The following is a 22,075-nucleotide window of genomic DNA, read 5'->3' on the forward strand; positions in this document are numbered from 1 at the left end:
GAGCCCTGGATTGGGCTCTGTGCTCAGTGGAGAGTGCTTGGATTCTCTCTCTCTCCTACACCTCCCCCTGCTCTCTCTCTCTCTCAAATAAATAAATAAATCCTTAATAAAAAAGAATGTGATAACCAGTTGCCAAAATGGTCCCCAGTGATCCTGATATTGTGTAATCCCTTCCCACATTGATTTGGGCTGACTGTGTCTTTTTTTTTTTTTTTTAAGATTTTATTTATTTATTTGAGACAGAGAGAATGAGAGACAGAGAGCATGAGAGGGAGGAGGGTCAGAGGGAGAAGCAGACTCCCTGCCGAGCAGGTAGAGGGCCGACTGTGTCTTAATCCATTCAGGCTGCTATAACAAAATACCATAGACTGGCTAGTTATAAACAACAGAAATGTATTTTTTCACAGTTCTGGAGGCTGGGAAATCTAGGATCAAATGCTGGCGCATTTGGTGTCTGGTGAGAGCCTATTTCCTGGTTCATAGATGGCAATCTTTCAGTGTAACCTCGCTTAGTGGAAGGGACAAGGGAACTTTCTCAGGCCTTCTGTTATAAGGGCACTAATACTGTTAGTGAGGGTTCTGCCCTCATGACCAGATCACCTCATAAAGGCACTGCCTCCTAATACCATCACCTTGGAGGTTAGGATTTCAACATCTGAATGTTGTGGGGACATAACCATTCTGTCCGTTGCACTGTGTAAACAGCAGAATCTTGCGGAAATGATGGTGTGTGACTGTAGGAGCTCCATCACAAAAGATAGTGTGGTTTCCATCTTGCTCTCTTGAATCAGTTGCTCTGGGAAACCAGTTACTCTGTTGCAAGGACGTATCAAGTTAGCTCTATGGAGAAGTTGATGTGAGGAACTGAGGCTTTCTTGCCACAGGTAATGTGAGGACACCATCTTGGAAGCCCTTCCTCCAGCCACAGTCAAGCATTCAGATGACTGGGTCCCTGCTGACAACTTAACTGCAGTCTCATGACAAGTCCTGATCTAGAACCATTCATTTAAACCATTACCAGTCTCTGACCCACAGGATTTGTGTGAGATAAATGTTTACTGTTTTAAGTTGCTAAGTTTGGGGATAAGTTGTTACTCAACAATAGATAATTAATACAAGGGATAAGGCTGGTGTCCATGTGATTCACTGGAATTTACTTGTACACCAACACCTGGAGCAATTGACCTTATGGAATAGAGAAATGGTCTTTTAAAGACTCAGTTTGGGCACCAGTTGAGGTTACCTTGTGAGGTTAGGGTGCTGTTTTACAGGATACAATGTAAGTTTCATACTAGTGGACAATATCTGCTGAACTTTCTACCAACCAGGAATTTATGGGGCAAGGAAACAAGAGGTAAAAGTGGGCACTACTTTTTGTAATACCTAATGATCTACTTGCAAAATTTTACTTCTTATCCCAGGAACACTGGGCTCTGAAGAGACTTCTTGCTGGTCAGTTTGGGCTCAATTTGCTGCTGGATGAACTGACCAAAAAAAGAGAGTCTAATATTGTTATGACTTTGACTATGACTAAAAAATAGTTTTGCTGTTACACACTGGTAGCAGAGAGGATTATGGATGGAAAGATCTCCTGGAGTGGATTCTGGAATGGCCATGTCTTCTGATGGCAGCTAATGAAAGACTAGATCATCTTATTTGGGCAGGATTGTAAGGAGGTCAAATCTCTCCAACATGAAAGTTCGGGTTACTATATCGATTTTTAAAAACTTGAACAGCTGAGATGCTGGCTAAAGACAAAGGGAACATGAATTAGATTGCAGATAAGGAAAATTATTAATATCAACTAAGGGTTCATGGCTACCTGTGGAAATGAAGACTACAATGTCCAGTCATATTTTCCTCCTTCCTTTGTTATGTGTCTATCTCTCTATTGTTGCCAGCTAGCTTTCTTCCTTTCTCTGCCTTTGTCCCTCTGTTTTACATACACATAGGATATGTAGTTATTGGTTAGCTTTCAAGTTTGATTTAGAAGTAATAGAATGTCATGATGGGAACATGATTGGAGTAGCCGAAATCCTGGTTATAGACCTGGATACAGTAACTGATGGGCTTGAGTTGTTCCCATATTGTGAGAAATATAGTTGTGTTATGTTAGGCCAGATAGTGTCTCTCCTACTGAAGCATAAATTGGTAAGAGGGATATGTGTTAATGTGTGCAACCAGAGGGGTGGATTCTGGTGGGCGTTTATCATGCTTTTCTGGCTTCCCAAATTCTGTAACCCTTCTAAAGCTTAGGTAATTTCCTACCTCATAATTTTGGTTGAGAAAAAAAGCCAACTTCTTTCTCCATAACAGGAACACCCTGAATAGTTATCTCCCAAGTTCTGACCCAGGGGTTAGATCCTTATACTTTGTCATCATTGTTGGGTCCACAGGGACCAGGAAATAGATGGGACAATTATTTTCCACTTGTCTCTGATGAGGCTTTCAGGGAATCTGGTCCCAGTGGCCATGGAAGCCACTGTAAATACCTGTTTCTAATTCCCCTAAACATCCTTCTCTGTGCAGAGGGCTTAGACAATGAATTCTGCTTCTCACTCACTCAGTATCTACCAATATTTCCAATACTTTCCAAACCTTATAATAAAAAAGAACATTGGTTGGTTCCTCAGAGGTGAAGAAACCTTGCTATCCACAGTACCAACTTCTTCTAGGTAAGATTATAACAGGATATATATATATATATATATATATATATATATATATATATATACATATACATACATATACACACACACATATATATTTTTTACTAATGAGTGAAGTTATTTATATGTATAGTTACTAATGAGGGAGGTTCTTTGAAGAACCTCCTTTGTTAAATCTTCCAGATGCAGGGAATAATAGAGTCCTGAATCCATCACCTGGAGCTTGAGATACACTGATAATAATCAACTGTTTTACTTGTCTCTGTAAGCTACTAAGAAGTGGGAGAAAGCCTGGGAATGTTAAAAGAGACATACATACATAGAGACATACATGGCAGAGAAGGGCTTTGTTTGTGTCTGTGTTTGTTTTTATATTTGACAAAATTTTAAAGATTAGTCCAGTGGGACCACCGTCATCTAGGACTGGGAGTTGGAAGTTGAAGGTGTAGAGACTAGGGGTGGATCCTGACTGAGCAATTCTAATACAGGTTTCATTAACATGACCGTGTGGGTGGAGCTTGGATTGTTGTATCCAGAGCCATAGCTTCTAGGTTTCTGAGCTCTGCTTCTGTTCCCTGCATCTGCATCTAGCTCATGAGAGGGACAAACCAGTCCAGTGTTTCTGAGTTCCTCCTCCTTGGGCTCTCCAGGCAACCCCAGCAGCAGCAGCTCCTCTTTGTACTCTTCCTGAGCATGTACCTGGCCACGGTCCTGGGAAACCTGCTCATCCTCCTGGTCATTGGCGTGGACTCCCGCCTTCACATCCCCATGTACTTCTTCCTCAGCAACCTGTCCTTTGTGGACATCTGCTTCTCCTCTACCACTATCCCCAAGATGCTGGCCAACTACATACTCGGGACTCAGACCATCTCCTTTTCTGGGTGTCTCACACAGATGTATTTTGTATTCATGTTCGTGGACATGGACAATTTCCTCCTGGCTGTGATGGCCTATGACCGCTTTGTTGCCATATGCTCCCCCTTACACTACTCAACAAAGATGACCCACCAGCTCTGTGCCCTGCTGGTTGCTGGGTCATGGGTCATTGCCAACCTGAATGTTCTATTGCATACCCTGCTGATGGCTCGACTCTCGTTCTGTGCAGACAATGCCATCCCCCACTTCTTCTGTGATGTGACACCCCTCCTAAAACTCTCCTGCTCTGACACACACCTCAATTAGATGATGATTCTTTTCGAAGCAGGGTTGATAATGATGGCTCCATTTATTTGCATCTTGGCTTCATATGTCCGTATTACCTCTGCTGTCCTAAGAGTCCTGTCTACAAAGGGAAAATGGAAAGCCTTCTCCACCGTGGCTCCCACCTGGCCATGGTTTCTCTCTTCTATGGCACCATCATTGCTGTGTACTTCAACCCTTTATCCTCGCACTTAGCTGAGACAGATATAGCAGCTGCTGTGATGTTCACAGTGGTGACTCCCATGCTGAACCCCTTCATCTACAGCCTGAGAAACAAAGACATAAAAGGGCTCTTGGAAAAGTGGTTGCTATGAAATTTTTTCTACTTCGTAATGAAATGGGCTAAGAAAATCTTGGAAGGAACTAATTTCTAAGAAGATCATATTTGTTTTTTCTATTGTGCACAACTTAGCCATTTGTCATTGAAAATTATTCTAGTTTCTGTCTTGGGACATCAAACTTGATATAGCCACTTCAGGTTAAAGGTGGAAAGAGAGATCGTTTTACCAAATCACCTGTTAGAACTGCCAGTGCCCTCCAGCCAAAACTGACTAGGAATATATATATCTTGTTGAATAATTCTGGTTTATTAGGCTCACAAGGGAGAATACATACCATGGGGATTAGTGAGCATCTTAGTAAGAAGGTGCTACACAGGACATACTAAAAGACTTGAGTTTGTGTGAGGTGAATTTAGTGAGGACTTAAAGAATTGGGTCTGTGCTCTGGATTACATGTGTCACATAGTGGGGATGATTCTGATTGAGTATCTGAAAATATTTTATCTAGGAGGGGCGCCTGGGTGGCTCAGTTGGTTAAGCATCCGACTCGATTTCCGCTCAGGTCATGATCTCAAGGTTGTGAGATCAAACCCTGCATTGGCCTCTGCACTCCATGGAGAGTCTGCTTGAGATTCTCTCTCCCTTTGCAACCCACCCCCCACACTCTCTCTCTCTCAAAAAAAAATTTAAGAGGAGGGAAGACTAGACTAAGGCCAAAGCTGTGATTGGCAAAGAAGTAGTAGTGACTCATATCAGCCAGGATAGGGGGGAGGAGTTTGGTTATTTTTGTGGCTTGGACAGTGTTCACGTTTTTGTGTTCAGTTATGATTACAGAGTCGTCTCTTTTTGCGCCATAACAGTCACAGAATGACCTTGTGTGGTACTGATAGTGTCTGTGTTCATTGGGAGAGCACCGACAGCTAGCTGTGAATGCCAGGAAATCTCCTGTATGTCAGCGCTGATTTCTCTTTCTCACAACAGAGACATAGAGATAGGAAGACATCTTACTGGAGAGCCAGACTGGCAGGAAAGGGAAGGGTTCATTTAGGGCTCCAAGAAGCCCTAATTTTGCCATGCATTCAAGGAATTATTTTTTATCTTCTTACCTGAGCTTTCTGTGTCACACAGCATTACAGCAGGAATATGGGTAAGTTAAACAAATATCTTCCAGAATCTCAGCCATGTCAATCAACTGCATCTTTTTTTCCACCCTGCCTTCAATTTATGTCAGTGCAGAGATATTTTATGTAGTTACTAATTTATATCCTGATTTTCTGCTATAATTTTGTAATAAAGCTTTTCTAAATTACTATATCGTCTCCACAATTTTATTTTACTGTACTTATATATTTCTATCAAGTTGGTCTAGGAAAATATGCTGCCTATTAATTCTGTTTCTAAAATAAAACATAAGGGAGGGATGCCTGAGTGGCTCAGTCGGTTAAGTGGCTTCCTTCACCCAGCGTCCTGGGATCGAGTTCTGCATTGGGCTCCTTGCTCAGCGGGGAGCCTGCTTCTCCCTCTACCTGCCGCTCCCCCTGCTTGTGCTCTTTCTCTCTCTCTCTGACAAATAAATAAATAAAATCTTAAAAAAAATGAGGGAAATATACTATTTAAAAGTATAACTAAATTTACTTTGAAAATGATTGCAGAACATAAAAATCTGACCAACATACGAAACTGGTTAAAACATCACTAACAGGATGCTCTGGATTTTGAGGAACAAAGAGGAAAATAGTGTAGTTTCCCTTAATTTCAGAAAGATAGGTAAAATGACATCTTGTATAAAACAGAATTCAGAATCAGAGGATGTTTCTGAGTTTAACATGTGATTTTTATATTTGTCATATTTGTGTATTGATATGCTTGCCTAATGGAATAAATGGTAACATTTCAATTTTTAGTCCATATATCCAAGAATTCTTTGTAAGATAGAAAGTACCTGTTCCTTGAAATTTTGAAAGAAACCAGCTTTTGTTTCATGTATTTTGGTGCTGTCTTGTTAGATGCATATATGTTTATAATTGTATTTATTCCTGTTTTATCCTTTTATCAGTATAAAATTTGTGGGCATAGAGTTATTCATAATGTTAACCTTAAAAGTAAAACTGTCAGTTATTTTACTAGCAAAAATGGGTTTATTTGGGAATAGGAGAGAATTGTAATTTGGGACATGCTAGCAGTGGCAAAACCATAGGCAATCCCTGAAAACGAAGTAGAGGACTGCTCTTTTATAGAGAAAGGCGGGGAGTTGGGAGGGGCTGTTATAAGCGAAAAGTCCATTGGAGTTAACTGGGAGTTCCAAAGTGTAGTGCCTCCTCATTGACTGAGTTGTGACTGTCATTGTCTGGGTTATTGCTGGGCAAGGAGAAAACCTTTCTTTCTCCTGCTGAGGTAGTCAAGTAGTATCTACTCAAAAAGCTTCTGTTCCTGTTGGGTCTGTAAATGATGAGGAGTGGTAGGGTGTGAGAGCTCCTCCTTCTGGTCTCCCCACTCCATTTAAAGTGACGTTTCCTGGGGTGCATGAGTGGTGTAGTCATTTGAGTGTTGGACTCTTGATCTCAGCTCAGGTCTTGATCTCAGGGTCTTGAGTTCAAGCCCCATGTTGGGCTCCATGCTGGATGTGGAGCCTACTTAAGAAAAAAATAAAGTTTCCCTTATTTTCACAATAATATTCCTTTAGTGTCCTTTTTAGGTCCAAAGGATTCATAGTGATGACCCCTTTTTCATTCCTGGCAGTAGTATTACTGCCGTTTCTCTTTTGTTAGTTAGCTTGGCTAAAGGTTTATCAATTGTATTGAACTTTTCTAAGAATCAGCTTTTGATTTTGTTGGTTTTCTCTATTGACTTCCTGTTCTTAATTTCGTCGATTTCTATTGTTTTTTTTTATAAAGATTTTATTTATTTATTTGAGACAGAGAGAATGAGAGAGAGAGAGCACATGAGAGGGGGGAGGGTCAGAGGGAGAAGCAGGCTCCCTGCTGAGCAGGGAGCCCGATGTGGGACTCGATCCTGGGACTCCAGGATCATGACCTGAGCCGAAGGCAGTCGCTTAACCAACTGAGCCACCCAGGCGCCCTATTGTGTTTTTTTTTAATGGATTTTCTTCTGTTCACTTTGGATTTAATTTCCTCTTCTTTTGTAGATCTCAAGGTAGAAACTTAGATTATTGATTTTAGATCTTTCTTTTCTAATATATGCATCCAGTGCTAAAAATTTCCCTCTAAGCATTGCTTTCACTGCATCCTACAAGTTTTGGTAAGTTGTATTTCCATTTTCATTTAGGTCAAAATATTTTTTAATTTCTTTTTTTTTTTTTAAAGATTTATTTATTTATTTGACAGAGAGAGACACAGCGAGAGAGGGAACACAAGCAGGGGGAGTGGGAGAGGGAGAAGCAGGCTTCCCGCTGAGCAGGGAGCCCGATGCGGGGCTCGATCCCAGGACCCTGGGACCATGACCCGAGCCGAAGGCAGATGCTTAACAACTGAGCCACCCAGGCGCCCCTTTTTTAATTTCTTGAGATTTATTCTTTGACCTGTTATTTAGAAGTGTGTTGTTAAATTTCCACAAATATTTTGGTATTTTCCAGTTATCGGTTATTAATTTCTGGTTTAGTTTCACTGCGATCTAAGAGCATACTCTGTATGATTTCTATTTTTAAAAATTTGCTGAAGTGTGCTTCATGGCCCAGATGTGGTCCATCTTGGTGATGTTTCACATGCACTTGAGAAGAATGTGTGTTCTGCTGGTGTTGGGTGAAATATTCTGTAAATGTTCAGTGAAGTGTTGGAATTGAAACTGGAGTGGGCTCAAGTGAGAATGGAAAGAGGGGCGCCTGAGTGGTTCAGTTGCTTAAGTATCTGCCTTCGGCTCGGTTCGTGATCCCGGGGTCCTGGGATCAAGTCCTGCATCAGGCTCTCTGCTCAGTGGGGAGTCTGCTTCTCCCTCTCCCCCCTGCTCTCTCAAATAAATAAAATCTTTCTAAAAAAGAGAGAATGGAGAGGATGAGACCCACCCAGCCAACTAAGATAAAAGCATTGCTTTTTATTAGTTATGTATTATACATATTTATTCATTTAGGTTGTGTTTAATTTTCAGTATTCTGTTCTATTTTTCCTTATATTGAGAAGATAAATTGATGGGACACGTAATTTTTTTTAACATTGTCACAATAGATGAGTGCTAATATTCATTCCCCTTTTGCCAAGCCAAACATATACACACACATGCTGCTCATTTAATACACCTAAGATGACATTTTGTTCTTCAAATTTATAATTCTTAGATTACTAGTAAGCCTGAAGATTCTTTCATACTTCTCGTAGCCATTCAAGCTTACCTGAAAATTGTCTGTTCATGTATTCTTATTGAAATATCCCCTTGCCTGCCCCCTTCCTCCACTATCTCATCCATCTGGTCTCAGTGTAAAGGCCACTTCCCGAGTCCTCTCTGGAAAATCCACCTGTAACACTCTTCTAGAATCCTTTGCTTCCTAGCACTTGTCAATGTGGAGCTGCATATGTATTCTTTATTTTAATGAATTTCTATGTCCCCTCTCCCCCACCTCCCACCTTAAGAAATTCCATGGGTATGTGGCTTCCTTTTACAGCCCAGGGCCTTGTGCTGCATCTTTAGGGGATGCATGCCTTCAATTTGTAGTTGCTACTGGAATCGGATATCTGGTCCTTCAGATGTTCTGACCCTTGCTGCTCTATTGGAAGACCATTCATTGTTGTGTGCTGTTTTTCATTAACTGGTTGTCAGCTCCTTATTGAGCACTTTCTCATCTAACACCTTCCCAGTGTACTCCTGTTTGGGGATGCTGACCCTGGGCATCCTGCTCTGAGCTCAAGGGTAGGAGTGAGGAACATTCTGTTCCAGACCCTCTGGGGTCCAGGGGGTAGGTGCAGGGAAGTCAGGCGCCCAGGCCAGCCTCTGGGGACAGTAGTTGCCAACGACTTTGACTGCACGGGTCCTCATCTGCACCACAGCCCAGGGCACTGAGGGCACCGAGGGCACCTCCTGGTGTGGGGAGGGGGTTTGCATCGTGGGAGTATCACACACCGAAAGGCCTTGAGGACTGTGTGGTCAGACCCTTTCATAGGGGACAGAACAATCTTGCCCCACGGACCCCACCCTCTCCAGTCACTGCTTGGCAGCCAATTAGCCTTTGTTTTCTAGGTGTGATAACCAGGCAGACCCCAGCCAGTCTTCTCAAGAAGTAAGAGAATAACATTGCTGGCAGCCAGTTTTGTCCCTGGTTTTTAAAGGGTACTGTAGGCTCAAAATACAAAGTTGATAAAGGACAGTTTTTATGTGGCCTTTAAGTGTTTGAATTAGGACTCAGGACTGAACTGTATCATCAAAGGTCCTTTTTTAGTATGCTTCGAACCAAAACAAAGCTTAGAACTACATGTTTAAAAAATAAAAAAGAACAAAACTATTATTTGTGGGTGGTATAATTTTGAACCACAAATTGAGAAACTGAGAAATTACTGAAGATTAACAACATTCAATGAGGTGGCTAGTTTCACAAATATATAATTAAAAATAACTCCTATAAGAATAATAATCAACTAGAAAAATACAATGAAAAAACTATTTACAATAACAAAATTGTATAGAATTTACATGAAGAAAATTAGAAAAATTTACTCAGGAATATAATACTTTAAAAAATGGAAAGGCATGTTTCTGGATGGGAAACAAAATTTATAAAGCTAACATGTTTTCTCAAACAGTTTATAGGATTAACCTATTTCAATCAAAATACCAATGTAAATAAAGCCTTAGGAAACCTAAAAAAAAAAGCAAAAACTGATAAAAAATCTTTAAAATAACACACCACAGGATCGGTCCCGTGAAGGCACCACTGGCCTTGCCTCTGGGCAGACAAGTCAGGAAAGTCTGGGTATCAGGCGAAAGAACAAATATCCACTACAATGAAGACTCTGGAATCTTGTCTCCATGAGGGGCAATGTGAGCTAGCCACTGGAGACAACTGCTAAAAATAAAACACTTTGCTTGTGAGGTAGTGACCACCCATTGCCAAGGGTCTGATGACTGCTTGGAGGGGAATTAAGCACATGGTAAGGTTATTGACCAGTCATGGGTCTAAGCCAATGTCTTCATCTTCCTCTTCAGGCTCTTGGATTTCTTTTATAGGCAGGTTTTCTTCTTGGCTCATCAGAGGGACAAGATTCTGAAGAGCTTTTCCAGTAATGGGGCTGGGTGGCTGGGCCTGAGTGCCAAACTTCTTTTGGCAATGGAAAGGCATGAGAGAGCTGTCTAAGCAATAGCTGGACAAAATACAGTAAGAACAGTAGATACTTTAAAAGTATGTTGTGAAAAGTATTCCTGTAAAAGTCACTTTCACTACAAAATGCAAATGTTACTGAGATCAATTGTTTAGATCACATAAAAATGACAGAGTAAGTCTTTGACATTCAATTGCTGTATTTTCCTATATTCCAGAGTAAACAATCCCTTTCAACACTCAAGCTTTAAAACAGGGTATTCTTAGAAGGTTATGTGAATTGCTAACAGAAGCTATTGGCTTAACAAATCAGTAGTTTGGTTCTTTCAGGGGAACACAGTTCCAGATAAGGACCTTCACATTATATTTTTTGTCTCAAGTGTGAATTCCTATGTGGGGGAAAAAATGGATATGCTTTCCGTATACATTGAGTCACTCTGTTCACCTTGCAGGTGAGTGGCCTCCAGACTCATATTCAAAGCCATTTTGGGAAAGGGGTCTGTGGCTTCTACACTGTTGTATAAAGCTCCTTAATCCTGGATGCTAACTGAGGTATAGCCCTTGAGGATGTTTTCTTCCCTGTGAATCTTCTAAAAATTTGAGGTTTTAGCCAAGATGGGTATTTTATCCAATTTTGGCTATAATGAGGTTTTCACATATCTGTATATTTTCAGACAGCCTGGGAATTCAGAATTCCTTATGAAACATTTCAGGTTGAGGCAGGATCATCAGACCTTTCTTGATCCCATTTCTGCTTTCGGGTCTTACACGCTGAGTGGGTTTTTTCATGCCGGGTACAGTTGGACAGCCGACTAAATCTTCTCCCACATTTTTTGCAACTATATGGCCTTTCAGCCTCATGACTCTGCAGATGAAGCACAAATTCTTTGTTCTCTGGGAAGGTTTTCCCACATTCTGGACACTTAAATATCTTCTCCCTTATATGGATTCCTTCATGGCGACTCCGATGAGAGTTTTGACGAAAGTTTTTCCCACACTGAGAACATGAATAAGGTTTCTCTCCTGTATGGATTCGCTCATGTTTATTAAGGTTTGTTTTATGATTGAAGCTTTTCCCACAGTGACTACAGTCATAGGGTTTTTCTCCAGTGTGAGTCCTCTGGTGGGAAATAAGGTAAGAACTTTCATTAAACTGTTTCCCACACAGCGGACAAGTGTACCATCTTCTTGTTCTCCGATTTCGGCTAAGTGCAATCACATTGATATCCACGTATTTTGAGAGTTCCTCTAGTGGAGTATCATTTTCAATGGTAACTAGAAGATTTCTCATTTTCCTTTGCTTGGGAATAGATGTATTTAGTCTTTCTTTATGGCAATCTGGTGATTCCTCAGAGACCACAGAATAATCTACTTCATCACAATCTGAAGTCTCCTCTCTATGATCTTCATTCTCTACAGTTTCCTTCTGAAGATCTTCACTCTCAGGATTAATGTCATTAACTGTGGAAACAAAGAGAATTTAGCAACTTTTGAGGGATATGACACCAGGCAGGAAAAAAACAAGTTAGATTTCTCATCAAACAATAATCTTGAGTGTCACAAATCTGAGGACTAGCAGATAATCATTATCAACACTCCTTTTCCACTCTTACTGTGAGTGGAATATATGACTGATAAATCTTTCTATGCAATGTGAGCACAGTCTTTTTCTTTTTTTTTTTTTAACAAAATGAGTGGGACTACCGATGTCATATGTTTGCTTTCTGAATAGGCACTAATTACTCAAAAAGTGCATATTGATCTTATTATATCTGTGTAGAGCAGTGAGCTAAGGACCAAGGGATGAAGGACATAAATACTAAAAAGGGTACCACTCATACTCTTTAGGAGGCTAGTAAGTGAACAGTAAGATGAGTTATTTCTAGGTTTTCACTACATTAAATATTACAATATTACAGGATTAGATAATACCATATGGTGTCCTATACTATATAGTCCTATATAGTGAAAAACTGGCAACAATTCAAATGACCAAAAATAATGAAGGCATATCATATTCACTCAGTGGGTGATTATTTGGGCATTACAGTGATTACCACAAATAACAAAACTATAAATTATGGTAGAAAACAATGTGGTATTTTTAGGGGAGGAAGGGGAGTAGTAACTGGGCAGTGGGCACAAGACGGCCTTCTGGGGTGCAAGGAATAGTCAATTTGACTGGTGGTTAGACAAATGTGTACATTTTGTGAAAATTGGAGGGGAACACTTATGATTTGTAGACTTTTCTGTATTTATACCTCCAAAAGAAGTCTGTGTGAAATAAAGAGATTATAAAGACTAGGTAACAAAGTGTAAAAAAAAAAAAAAAAAAAAAAAGTATGCCGTGAAAAGGTGGGGTGACAAGGGACCTCCAAAACTCTGGGCAACTTGCTGAAAATAAAGGGTTAAATCGACCACTTCAGTATGTGGCTGATCACAGCCTGGAATATGCATATTTGCTGGACTTTGCAGTTTCACACCAAAAGGCGTTTTCTTTTTCATTCACTCCCTTAGGTAATAAAATGCTGGGTGAAAGCAAACGGCAATAATTATCACAGCTCTTGATAGAGATTACCACACTTCTTTCAAAAGAAGCTTACCAATTTTAACACTACCATCAACCTGTGGGTATCAATTTTACCTAATCTTGCCAGCATTAGATTGAACTTAAAAACATTTAATGGGTATAAAATGGTTTTTCATTGTAGTTTTTTTTGTACTTTGTTATTACAAACTAGTAATTTATTGGGCTGAGACTTTTATAAATTTAAATAAATTTTACATCTTGCAAATCAATCTGTGTCAATCACTACTGATGTAAATATTTAACTGAAGTCTTCCTCTGTAACTCCACAAATTAACCATAAAAATATCAAAATCTGATAAATTTTCTATTTTCTAGCCATTCCTTTATAACTTATATTTATACTTAACTCCTTTTTTTTTTTTTTTTTAAGATTTTATTTATTTGACAGAGAGAGACAGCGATAGAGGGAACACAAGCAGGGGAATCAGGAGAGAGAGAAGCAGGCTTCCCGCTGAGCAGGGAGCCCAATACAGGGCTGGATCCCAGGACCCTGGGATCACGACCTGAGCCGAAGGCAGACACCTAATGACTGAGCCACCCAGGCGCCCCTGTGGTTTACTATTTTATAGCCATTCTGAATGACAGCTTCCATCATTTTGTGTTAATTTAAGAATGCTATTGTTAAACATTCCCTGTCTACCTACTTTAAAACTATTAAAGATGTTTTTGTTGATCCTTTTAGATTTTCTAAGTACAAACCATATTTTGGTTCCCTCCCTTCCCAGTATTTATTCTTTTTAAAGATTTTATTTATTTGAGAGAGACAGAGATATCGACAGAGATAACGAGAGAGAGTGCAAGTGGGCATGACAGGGCGAAGTAGGCTCCCTGCTGAGCAGGGAGCCCAACGTGGGGCTCCATTCCCGGACGCTGGGACCATGACCTGAGCCAAGGGCAGATGCTTAACCTGAATGCACCACTCAGGCACCCCAATATTTATGCTTAACTTCTTATCTTTTTGCTTTATCCAGTTAATGATTTTAATAGTGATAGCAGGTTTCCCTATTTTGTTCTTTTTTTTTTCTTTCAAGATTTTATTCATTTATCTGAGAGAACGCACGTGTGTGAGAGAGCATGAGCGGGGTTGGGGGGGTTGGGAGGGGAAGGGACAGAGGGAGAGGGAGAATCCCAAGCAGGCTCCATGCCTAGTGTGGAGTCCAATGTGGGGCTTGATCTTACAACCCTGAGATCATGACCTGAGCTGAAATCAAGAATTGGATGCTCAACTGAATGAGCCACCCAGATGCCCCAGTGTACTAATTTTTAAGATTAAAAAAATTTTAGTAGCTAATATATGGTTCATATGGTTCAAAAATCTAAATATGAAAAGGTATATGCTAAGAAGTCTTACTCCAGTTCCTGTCTCCATCCATTCTACTCATCGCCCAGATAGGTACCAGTTTTTATTAGTTTCTTTTTTTTCTTCCATGGTTTCTCTAGATGATAGATTTTCCTTTCTCCCCTCTTCTTATATAACTTACTTGATTTTGATCATTATATTCCAGTGCATGGCGATTACCATGGTATGCTGTGTGGACACATCATATCCAACTAGTCCCCTGCAGAGACACTTGGATTGTTTTCAACCTTGTGTTTTCACAAACAATACTACAATGAATAACCTCATTTGCATATTATTTTGAATGTATGCTGTTATCTGTAGGATAGATTCTCAGAAGTGGGACTGCTGGATCAAAGGTAAATTCATCTTTAATATTAGATTCCCATATATAGGGAGTGTACCAGTCTGCATGTCCACCAGTATTATACCTGTATCCCAACAACTTCACTACCAATGTATTAAGTTTCTGATTTCTAGAAATCTGATAGATGAAATAAGATGGTAACTTGGTATAAGTCTAATATGCATTTCTAATTATGAGTAGGGCTGGACATCTTTTCATGTGTTTATGGGTCATTTGTATTCCTAAGTGAATCTGCTGGGGCTTTTTCTTGGTGTGCAAAGTAGGGTATGATTTGCCAAATGGCTGAGTTGTCCCAACACCTTTATGAGCCCCTTCCTCTCCACTGCTCTTCTTCTCAATTTTCCTGGTTACTCATATTTATTTTTCCAATTGAATTAGAGATCAGATTGTCTAGTTCCAGGGAGAAAAATCCTACTGGTATTTTTTAAGGGATTACATTCACTTCATAAATCGACTTGGGGAGAACTGACGTTTTAATGTTAAATTTTACTAGTCAACATGGTATTTCTTCCCATTCATTCAAATCTACTTCTGTGTTATACTATAGGTTCTGAAACAGGGTATATGCTAGGAAAATTATGTAATTTTTTAAAATTTATTTTTCTTTAAAGATTTTATTTATTTATTTGAGAGAGAGAGAGGGAGGGAGGGAGAGACAGCAAGCAAGCACAAGCAGGGGGAGAGGGAGAGGCAGGCTCCCTGCTGAACAGGGAACCCAACACGGAGCTCAATCCCAGGACCCTGGGATCACGACCTGAGCTAAAGGCAGACTCTTAACTGACTGAGCCACCCAGGCACCCCTAGAAAAATTGTGTAATTTTAATTTGTATTTCCCGTGACCCAAGGTTACTTAATAGTTTAAACATTTCTTGGTGAAGGGAACTTTTTTTTCCAATTTCATTATTACTTTCTCGTTGTACTGCACTGTGATAGATCCTATTGTGTTATTTCTGCTTTTTAGAATCTAATGAGTCTGTCTTTGTTGTATAGTATGTAGTCAATCTGCATCAATCTTGAAAAGGCTTATATTCTCTTAGCACAGTAGAGGGCAGGTATAACCACAGAAACTTATCTCTTTGAAAATTTAAGTGTTCTATTCTACATTTTCAGTTGTTTTATGTGATTCACTTGAACTGAGACACACAGTTTATCCTCCTCTGCCAAGGATTCTCCTGTGATTTCTGTCCCCACAAGTTCATTCCCTTACACTTTTCCCTTTCCAAACTACTTAATGTTACTATTTCAAATGTCAGCTATATACTGATGGCTCCCAAATCTCTACATCTTTACATGTGACCTCCAATTCCTAATATTCAAGTGCCCAGAAAATAATCTCACTTTATTTCCTATCATGCATTCAATCTCATCTGAAATCAAATCTATCTTCTTCCAAACTCTGCTCCTGGGTCCAAATCCTATCTTGACCTTGTCATAGCCTTTATAGCTACAATGGTTTCATAATGCTTATCTTTTTATGTGAATGACTTATCTTTTAAAAACAAATTGGAAGCTTTAGAGGGCAGGAATGGGGCACTATGTATCATTTTAACCCACTGATAATCAACTCCAGAATCCAACTCTACCTAAGGACACAGCAAGTAGCATTTATTAAATGTTGGTTTAAATCATCAGCTTTCGGGTATGGGTGAGGATTGGGCCTGAGAGCTTCAAGGTCCATGACCAAAGTGTTCCTGGAATTGGCAACATACCCACCAACCAGTCACCTAAAATATATGCTAATTTTACCCAAGACTGAGAAAAACTCAGTGTAATAAATCTGATCTGTTTATGCTTATCTCTAAAATAAGAAAATATTAGGGTTGCCTGGCTAGCTCAGTTGGTAGAGCATGCCTGTTGTCAGGTCGTAAGCTGGAGCCCCATGTTGGGCGTAGAATTTACAATAAATAAAAAATAATAAATAAATAAATGTGTGTACACACACATATATATACATATATATAATATATAAAATCTTAAGCAAATATTACATAGAATAACTTGTGGGAAATTAAGCAGGCTCTCTATGTACCACACTACACTGACCACACAATGTAAGACAACTACAGAGTTCAACACTCATGGATTTGATTTTTGTTACCCCAGCAACTCACAAAACCCACTTTCTGTTCCACTTCAGCCTCAGAAGCAAACAGCCCTGAAGGCAAAGTAAAAAGTATTAGGCACTCAGCAAAATGATTTTTGAGGGTTCCTGACTCTAGGTTAGCAGTGCATTTGTAGAAAAAGGCTGAATCATCTCTTAGCTTACAGAGAAGCTGCTGCCAGATTAGTTCATATGTAGTTTCATATAAGAATACTTTTTAACCATTACTGGGAAATAAGCACAAATGAAGAAGGCCCCATTCACCAACCATATAGGCAATTCACTGAAAAAGTTATGAGAAATGCAGCAAGAAGGCAGTATAATTCTGGGCTAAGACTGAAAGCTCTGATGTTAGACTCTCTGAGTCCAAATCCCTGCTCTGCTACCTACTGCTGTGTAACATTTAGCAATTTTTCTGTTTTTGTGTGTGGTTTGTTTTTTTTTTTTGGTGGGAAAGAAAGCAAAATTTATTGAGCAATAGTACGAGGCTCCTGAAGAGGGAGGGGACCTGAGAGGGTTGCCCGAACTTCAGCAATTTCTTAACATTTTTCTGCTTCAGTTCTGTCATCTGTAAAATAGTAATACTTCCTATATTCTACAGTACTTTTGTGAGAAATGTATGTGATAATAAATGCATGCAAAGCACTCAGACTGGTGCCTCGTACATAATAGCACATGGGTGCTTGATAAGTGCTAGATATTATTCCCATCAACATGGGATATATTTTCATTCACACTAGTAGACTTCACAGCTACTAGACATCAAGGGAAAAAAAAGACTTAAAAGAGTCCTGGGTCCAGTGAAAACACTAATTTAAAATACACCCGTTGGGGGACTAGCACTAAATCCAGAAAATGGACTCAGAAACAATCTGCCTGCATTTTCTACCTGTTTGAATATCTGACGTCAGTATATCAGCTGCAGGTCTTGCTTATCAAGACAAGTCTCCTCAGCCCTTGCTGCCCTAAAGATATAGGAAAAATGGCCGCCACAGCTGGTGTAGGCTCTGCCACATGGGATAGAACAAAAATTAAACGTGTGTGACCATATACTTAGCTAGTGTTAATCAGGTCTTTAAAAAGTCCGACAGAAGGGGCACCTGGGTGGCTCAGTTGGTTAGGCAACTGCCTTCGGCTCAGGTCATGATCCCAGAGTCCTGGGATCGAGTCCCGCATCAGGCTCCCTGCTCAGCAGGGAGTCTGCTCCTCCCTCTGACCCTACCCCCTCTTGTGCTCTCTCTCTCACTCTCTCAAATAAATAAAATAAAATCTTTAAAAAATAAAAAAAATAAAAAGTCTGACATAAGAATGTGCTTTTTCCACAGCATTCAATATGAACACACAAAATTTCTTACCCAGTAACATCATCTCCCCAACATTGTCTTCCTTCTCTGAGGTGGGCTGTTGAGTAGCATCCAGGCTCACACATTCTTCTTGGGAATGAAATATATTCAAATCCTCAAAGACCACCAGTTCCTGAAAGAGCAATAGGCCCCCTTCCTCTTAATAACAGGTTCTTTGGTTCTTTGACAGCTCTGCTGGCAAAGAAGACTGAAACCCAACGATCAGGGAAGGGAAGGTGAAAGGGGACTATAAGTTCCACGCAGATGCAGCACAGACCAGAGAGCCAGGCTCAGAGAGGAGCCAAAGGACAAGCAGAAGAGAAATATCCAAGGAGGCAGTGAAAAACAAGCCCACTCCCCTTACTGACTCCCAAGAGTCAACATGGGTTGGCTGAGCAGGGAGGGCTGAAAGAGCAGAGAAGGTGATGTACTCAAAACAGTGAATGGGAAAACCAAACCCACCTCAGGCTCAGTTTTCAAATACAGCGACACTGTGTCCTGTTTCTGCTGGATTCCTTCTCTGGGCAGAAGCTTCACCATGGGATGAGGTTGCACTGGGTAAAGAGGAAGCTGTAGTTAATGGAAAAATCGGTGACTCTAATATGGGAACCCTAACCACACCTTAAGGCCTCCCAGTCCTCACTCCTTCCGAAGGCAACTTATGGCTTTTTCTGCTTCTGTGAGCCCAGGAAGAGTTCAAGCCATAAACCACAGGGTCTTGAACCTATACAGGGTCTCCTCATTATGAAAAGAATGATTCTCTTAAGAACTTTTAAAATTCCCATTACTACTAAAGGGAAGGCTGGAGGAGGATAATGTCTGAAAATGCCCACAACAAGCACAAAATTTCCAAAATTCCACATAAACTGCAGTCAATTCAACAATTCATCCACATTTCTTTATCCTAAAATGATATACACCCTCCCAACGTTTGGGTAAAACTGACACTGTTTATTCTATGGGTTTACACACACCCAGCAATCCAAACTCCAGCTTGAGAAAAAATACTCCCTCTCCCCAACAGGTTGACACTAGAATCAACTTTTTTCAATACCCACTATCCTAACTTGAATTCATTACTAACATAAAAACCTATTTCAGCCCCTAGTACCATTCCCTTCTCTTCTAGTGAAACAGCATGTGCTTCTTACGTCTGTTCTGAAAGTTTGAGCTCACATCCTTCATAATAACCAAGGTCTCCTTGACTTTCTGATTGGGCTGGACCAGGCTTGGCTTGGGCAGGAAGGTGAGGAAGTGCTCCAGAACCAGCTGGTGGATGGTCTTGGGCCCACTAGTAGCATCTCGAAGTAGGTCTTGGCCCAGCTTGGAGTCCGGAGGAACTCTCAGTATAAAGGACCGCTTTGGCTTTAGGGGCATTGGAACCACTTTTGCAGCCATCACTCCTTGCAATCACACACCACACTCGTTTTGCAGAGCTTCAGGAGTCACCTCTTACTGAAGGAAATCTGTCAGAGAGCCGAGCTGCAGATGAGAGAAACCATGGTTTACCCACAAAACCAGGTCCAATATACGGCCAGGATAGTGAGGCCACATGAAATGTAAAGCGGAAGGAAAGACAAGTTGGTGTGAGGAACTCCTAACTGAAACGGAAGGTCGCTGAACTAGACACTCATAGCAAGGCCTGAGAGGAAGCTCTGAGAACGAAAGCCGGAGATATCCAAACCCCAGGAGTCATTCTCCTGAGAAACATGAAGTGCAAGCTCCACTGGGAAGAGCAATGGGCTAGAAGATAGGAAACCTGGTGTCCAGTACCAAGGGCATCTGCTTAGAAGTTGGCCTAGCCATTAAATGAAGCCGTACTGCGCACCTTGGACCGCGGGTCCCTCGGATGCCCCTCCGGGGGCAGTTGATGGCTCAAGGAGCAAACGCAAGGCAGCACGATTAGTCCATACGCGGCCTGCTGACTCCTTTCCGCCATGAAAGCCCTGTTGAGAGCGGCGAGGGACCAAACAGTGGGGCCCAGCTGGCCAGGCCCATTCCGGAGCCTCTCCCACCGGCCAAGGAGTACCTTTAACACAAAGCCCAGGCGGCGGCATTGCCCGGGGTACGTTCCCGGCTCCCTAGCCGGGCAGGCTCCCCCAGCAACGGACCAAGCTCTGCTCCCTAGAGGCCACCTCAGCCTGGTTCCCGCCCTCGCGGAGCCTCTCACCTCTCAGGGGCTCTGCCGCCCCTGGGCGCTCGCAGGGGACGGCCCAGAGACCCCGGCGCAGAGACCGGGAAACTAGGCGCGAGAGGCCGAGCCCTCCCCTCGCCCTTCCGAGTGTCCTCACAGGCCGCCGGTGACTATTGGCGTGAGGAACCGTCAGTTGGGGAGGACGGCCGGGACACGGTGCCTTCTGGGAGGCCGGGCGCCTCCGCAGCCGATACGTCACAACCGGTGCCTCGTTTCCGGTTCGGAAGCCTGGTCTCCCAGCTCGGAGCCGTCAGGCTGCGCTTGAGAAAGCGATGCTCGAGGACGACAGGCAGAGCTCTCAGCGCCAGAGGGAGAACGGGCTGGAGGCAACCGCTGTTTCTGTGGCTATATCTGGGAGACGGAAAGCAGAAGTTTAGCTCCAATCCTCCATGACGAGCTGGCTCGTCTCCAGGTACTGGCGGTGTAGCTCCATGGCCTGCTGGGAAATGTAGTTCGGCTCCAGCTAATGGGAGGCCGCCAGGCGCGGCGGCTGGGGCGGGACAGTCCCACCCTCACCCCACCCCGCTTTCCCCGGGCTCGACCGGAAGTAGGCTGCCTCTCGGACCGGAAGATCTGCGAGAGGCTGCGGCTGTTTCCGCCGCAGCATCCAGGGTGTGTTGAAGGACCGCTGAAGCGGTGAATGGTGGCGGGTCAAGGTCTATGCCTGGTTCTGGGTCCTGTCACAGCTGTCCCTTCCGGTAAGGGCAGCCCATAGGTCAGAACCGGGCGACCCTTCCCTTCCCCGCTTGCCGGTTTCTACCTTGCGGTCTGAACGGGCCGTCTTGTTTTCTGAGAAATCCTAGTGATCCTTCTCCAGTCGCCTTCGTTTCCGTCCTCAGCCTCTCAGGGAGGCCCAACCGCCCTTTCTCCCTGCGTTGTTCCCATACTCGGTTCATTCCCCAGTGAGGCACTGATCAGCGTTGTGACAACCCCGGGGCAGGGATTGCTTTATTGCTCTATGTAACGCCAGCCTCCACCTGGGTGACCAAAGTAAAAGTATAAATGGATTTTTTTTTTTTTTCTTAACGCTAACTATAGGTGACTCATTTAGCCATGGTTTAAAATATGTTACAGCCTAGTGTTAAAACTGTGTGGTACCAAAAGTTTTTCTAAAATTAAGGATACTTGCTTTTCCAGACATCAAAAACCAAAAACAAAGCAAACAATAACAAACTCCTTCAGGGGCGCCTGGGTGGCTCAGTCGTTAAGCGTCTGCCTTCGGCTCAGGTCATGATCCCAGGGTCCTGGGATCGAGCCCCGCATGGTGCTCCCTGCTCCGCGGGAAGCCTGCTTCTCCCTCTCCCACTTACCCCGCTTGTGTTCCCTCTCTCGCTATGTCTCTTTCTGTCAAATAAATAAATAAAATCTTAAAAAAAAAAAAAAAACAACTCCTTCAATCAAAGCAGTATGGTTTGAACTGGAAGTAAATAAATAGAACAGTAGAAAAGAATAGTAAGTACCAAAGTTGATCTGACTGTACATGGACCTATATGAAAGGGTAGCATTTCAACTTAGTGTAAAATAGATGGTGCTAGCAAAAAATTGTCTATTCTTCTGGAAAGACAGAATGTGTCCTTATATACAAAAAAATGGAATTTGATAACCAATAAGAAGACAAAAGAATATTAATTTAATGTTGGGGCACCTGAGTGACTCAGTCGGTTAAGCATCTGCCTTCAGCTCAGGTCATGATCTCAGGGTCTTGGGATCAAGTCCCCACATTAGGCTCCCC

At 41.9% G+C, this 22,075-nt stretch overlaps 2 protein-coding genes across 2 annotated transcripts; one reads left to right on the forward strand and one right to left on the reverse strand.

Annotated features, from left to right (window-relative positions):
• Nucleotides 1-3,263: 3,263 nt before the first annotated feature.
• On the forward strand, nucleotides 3,264-4,183 carry LOC110587811 (olfactory receptor 1F1-like). Its single transcript, XM_021698004.1, is given in 2 exon segments — nucleotides 3,264-3,987; nucleotides 3,990-4,183. Coding segments are annotated over 2 exon segments (918 nt in total).
• Nucleotides 4,184-11,118: 6,935 nt separating this feature from the next.
• ZNF200 (zinc finger protein 200) lies at nucleotides 11,119-20,494 on the reverse strand. Its single transcript, XM_021698005.1, has 5 exons — nucleotides 20,320-20,494; nucleotides 19,301-19,631; nucleotides 18,612-18,703; nucleotides 18,162-18,282; nucleotides 11,119-11,870 (listed from the first exon to the last, which is right to left on the reverse strand). Exons 2-5 carry the CDS (start codon nucleotides 19,545-19,547, stop codon nucleotides 11,119-11,121), a joined length of 1,212 nt encoding a protein of 403 aa, XP_021553680.1. The 5' UTR covers nucleotides 19,548-19,631; nucleotides 20,320-20,494.
• Between the last annotated feature and the right edge of the window lie 1,581 nt (nucleotides 20,495-22,075).

This window comes from Neomonachus schauinslandi, chromosome 5 (genome assembly GCF_002201575.2).
Source record: "Neomonachus schauinslandi chromosome 5, ASM220157v2, whole genome shotgun sequence".
Taxonomy (NCBI): domain Eukaryota; kingdom Metazoa; phylum Chordata; class Mammalia; order Carnivora; family Phocidae; genus Neomonachus; species Neomonachus schauinslandi.

Bases quoted from the DNA above. Each gene is read 5' to 3' on its own strand.
- ZNF200 (XM_021698005.1), bottom strand. From the start codon at position 19,547: ATGGCTGCAAAAGTGGTTCCAATGCCCCTAAAGCCAAAGCGGTCCTTT. The intron at 18,704-19,300 runs GTAAGAAGCACA...CTCTTTACCCAG, and splicing joins CTCAAACTTTCAGAACAGAC to TGCAACCTCATCCCATGGTG. The intron at 18,283-18,611 runs GTGGGTTTGGTT...TTGCTCTTTCAG, and splicing joins ATTTGAAAACTGAGCCTGAG to GAACTGGTGGTCTTTGAGGA.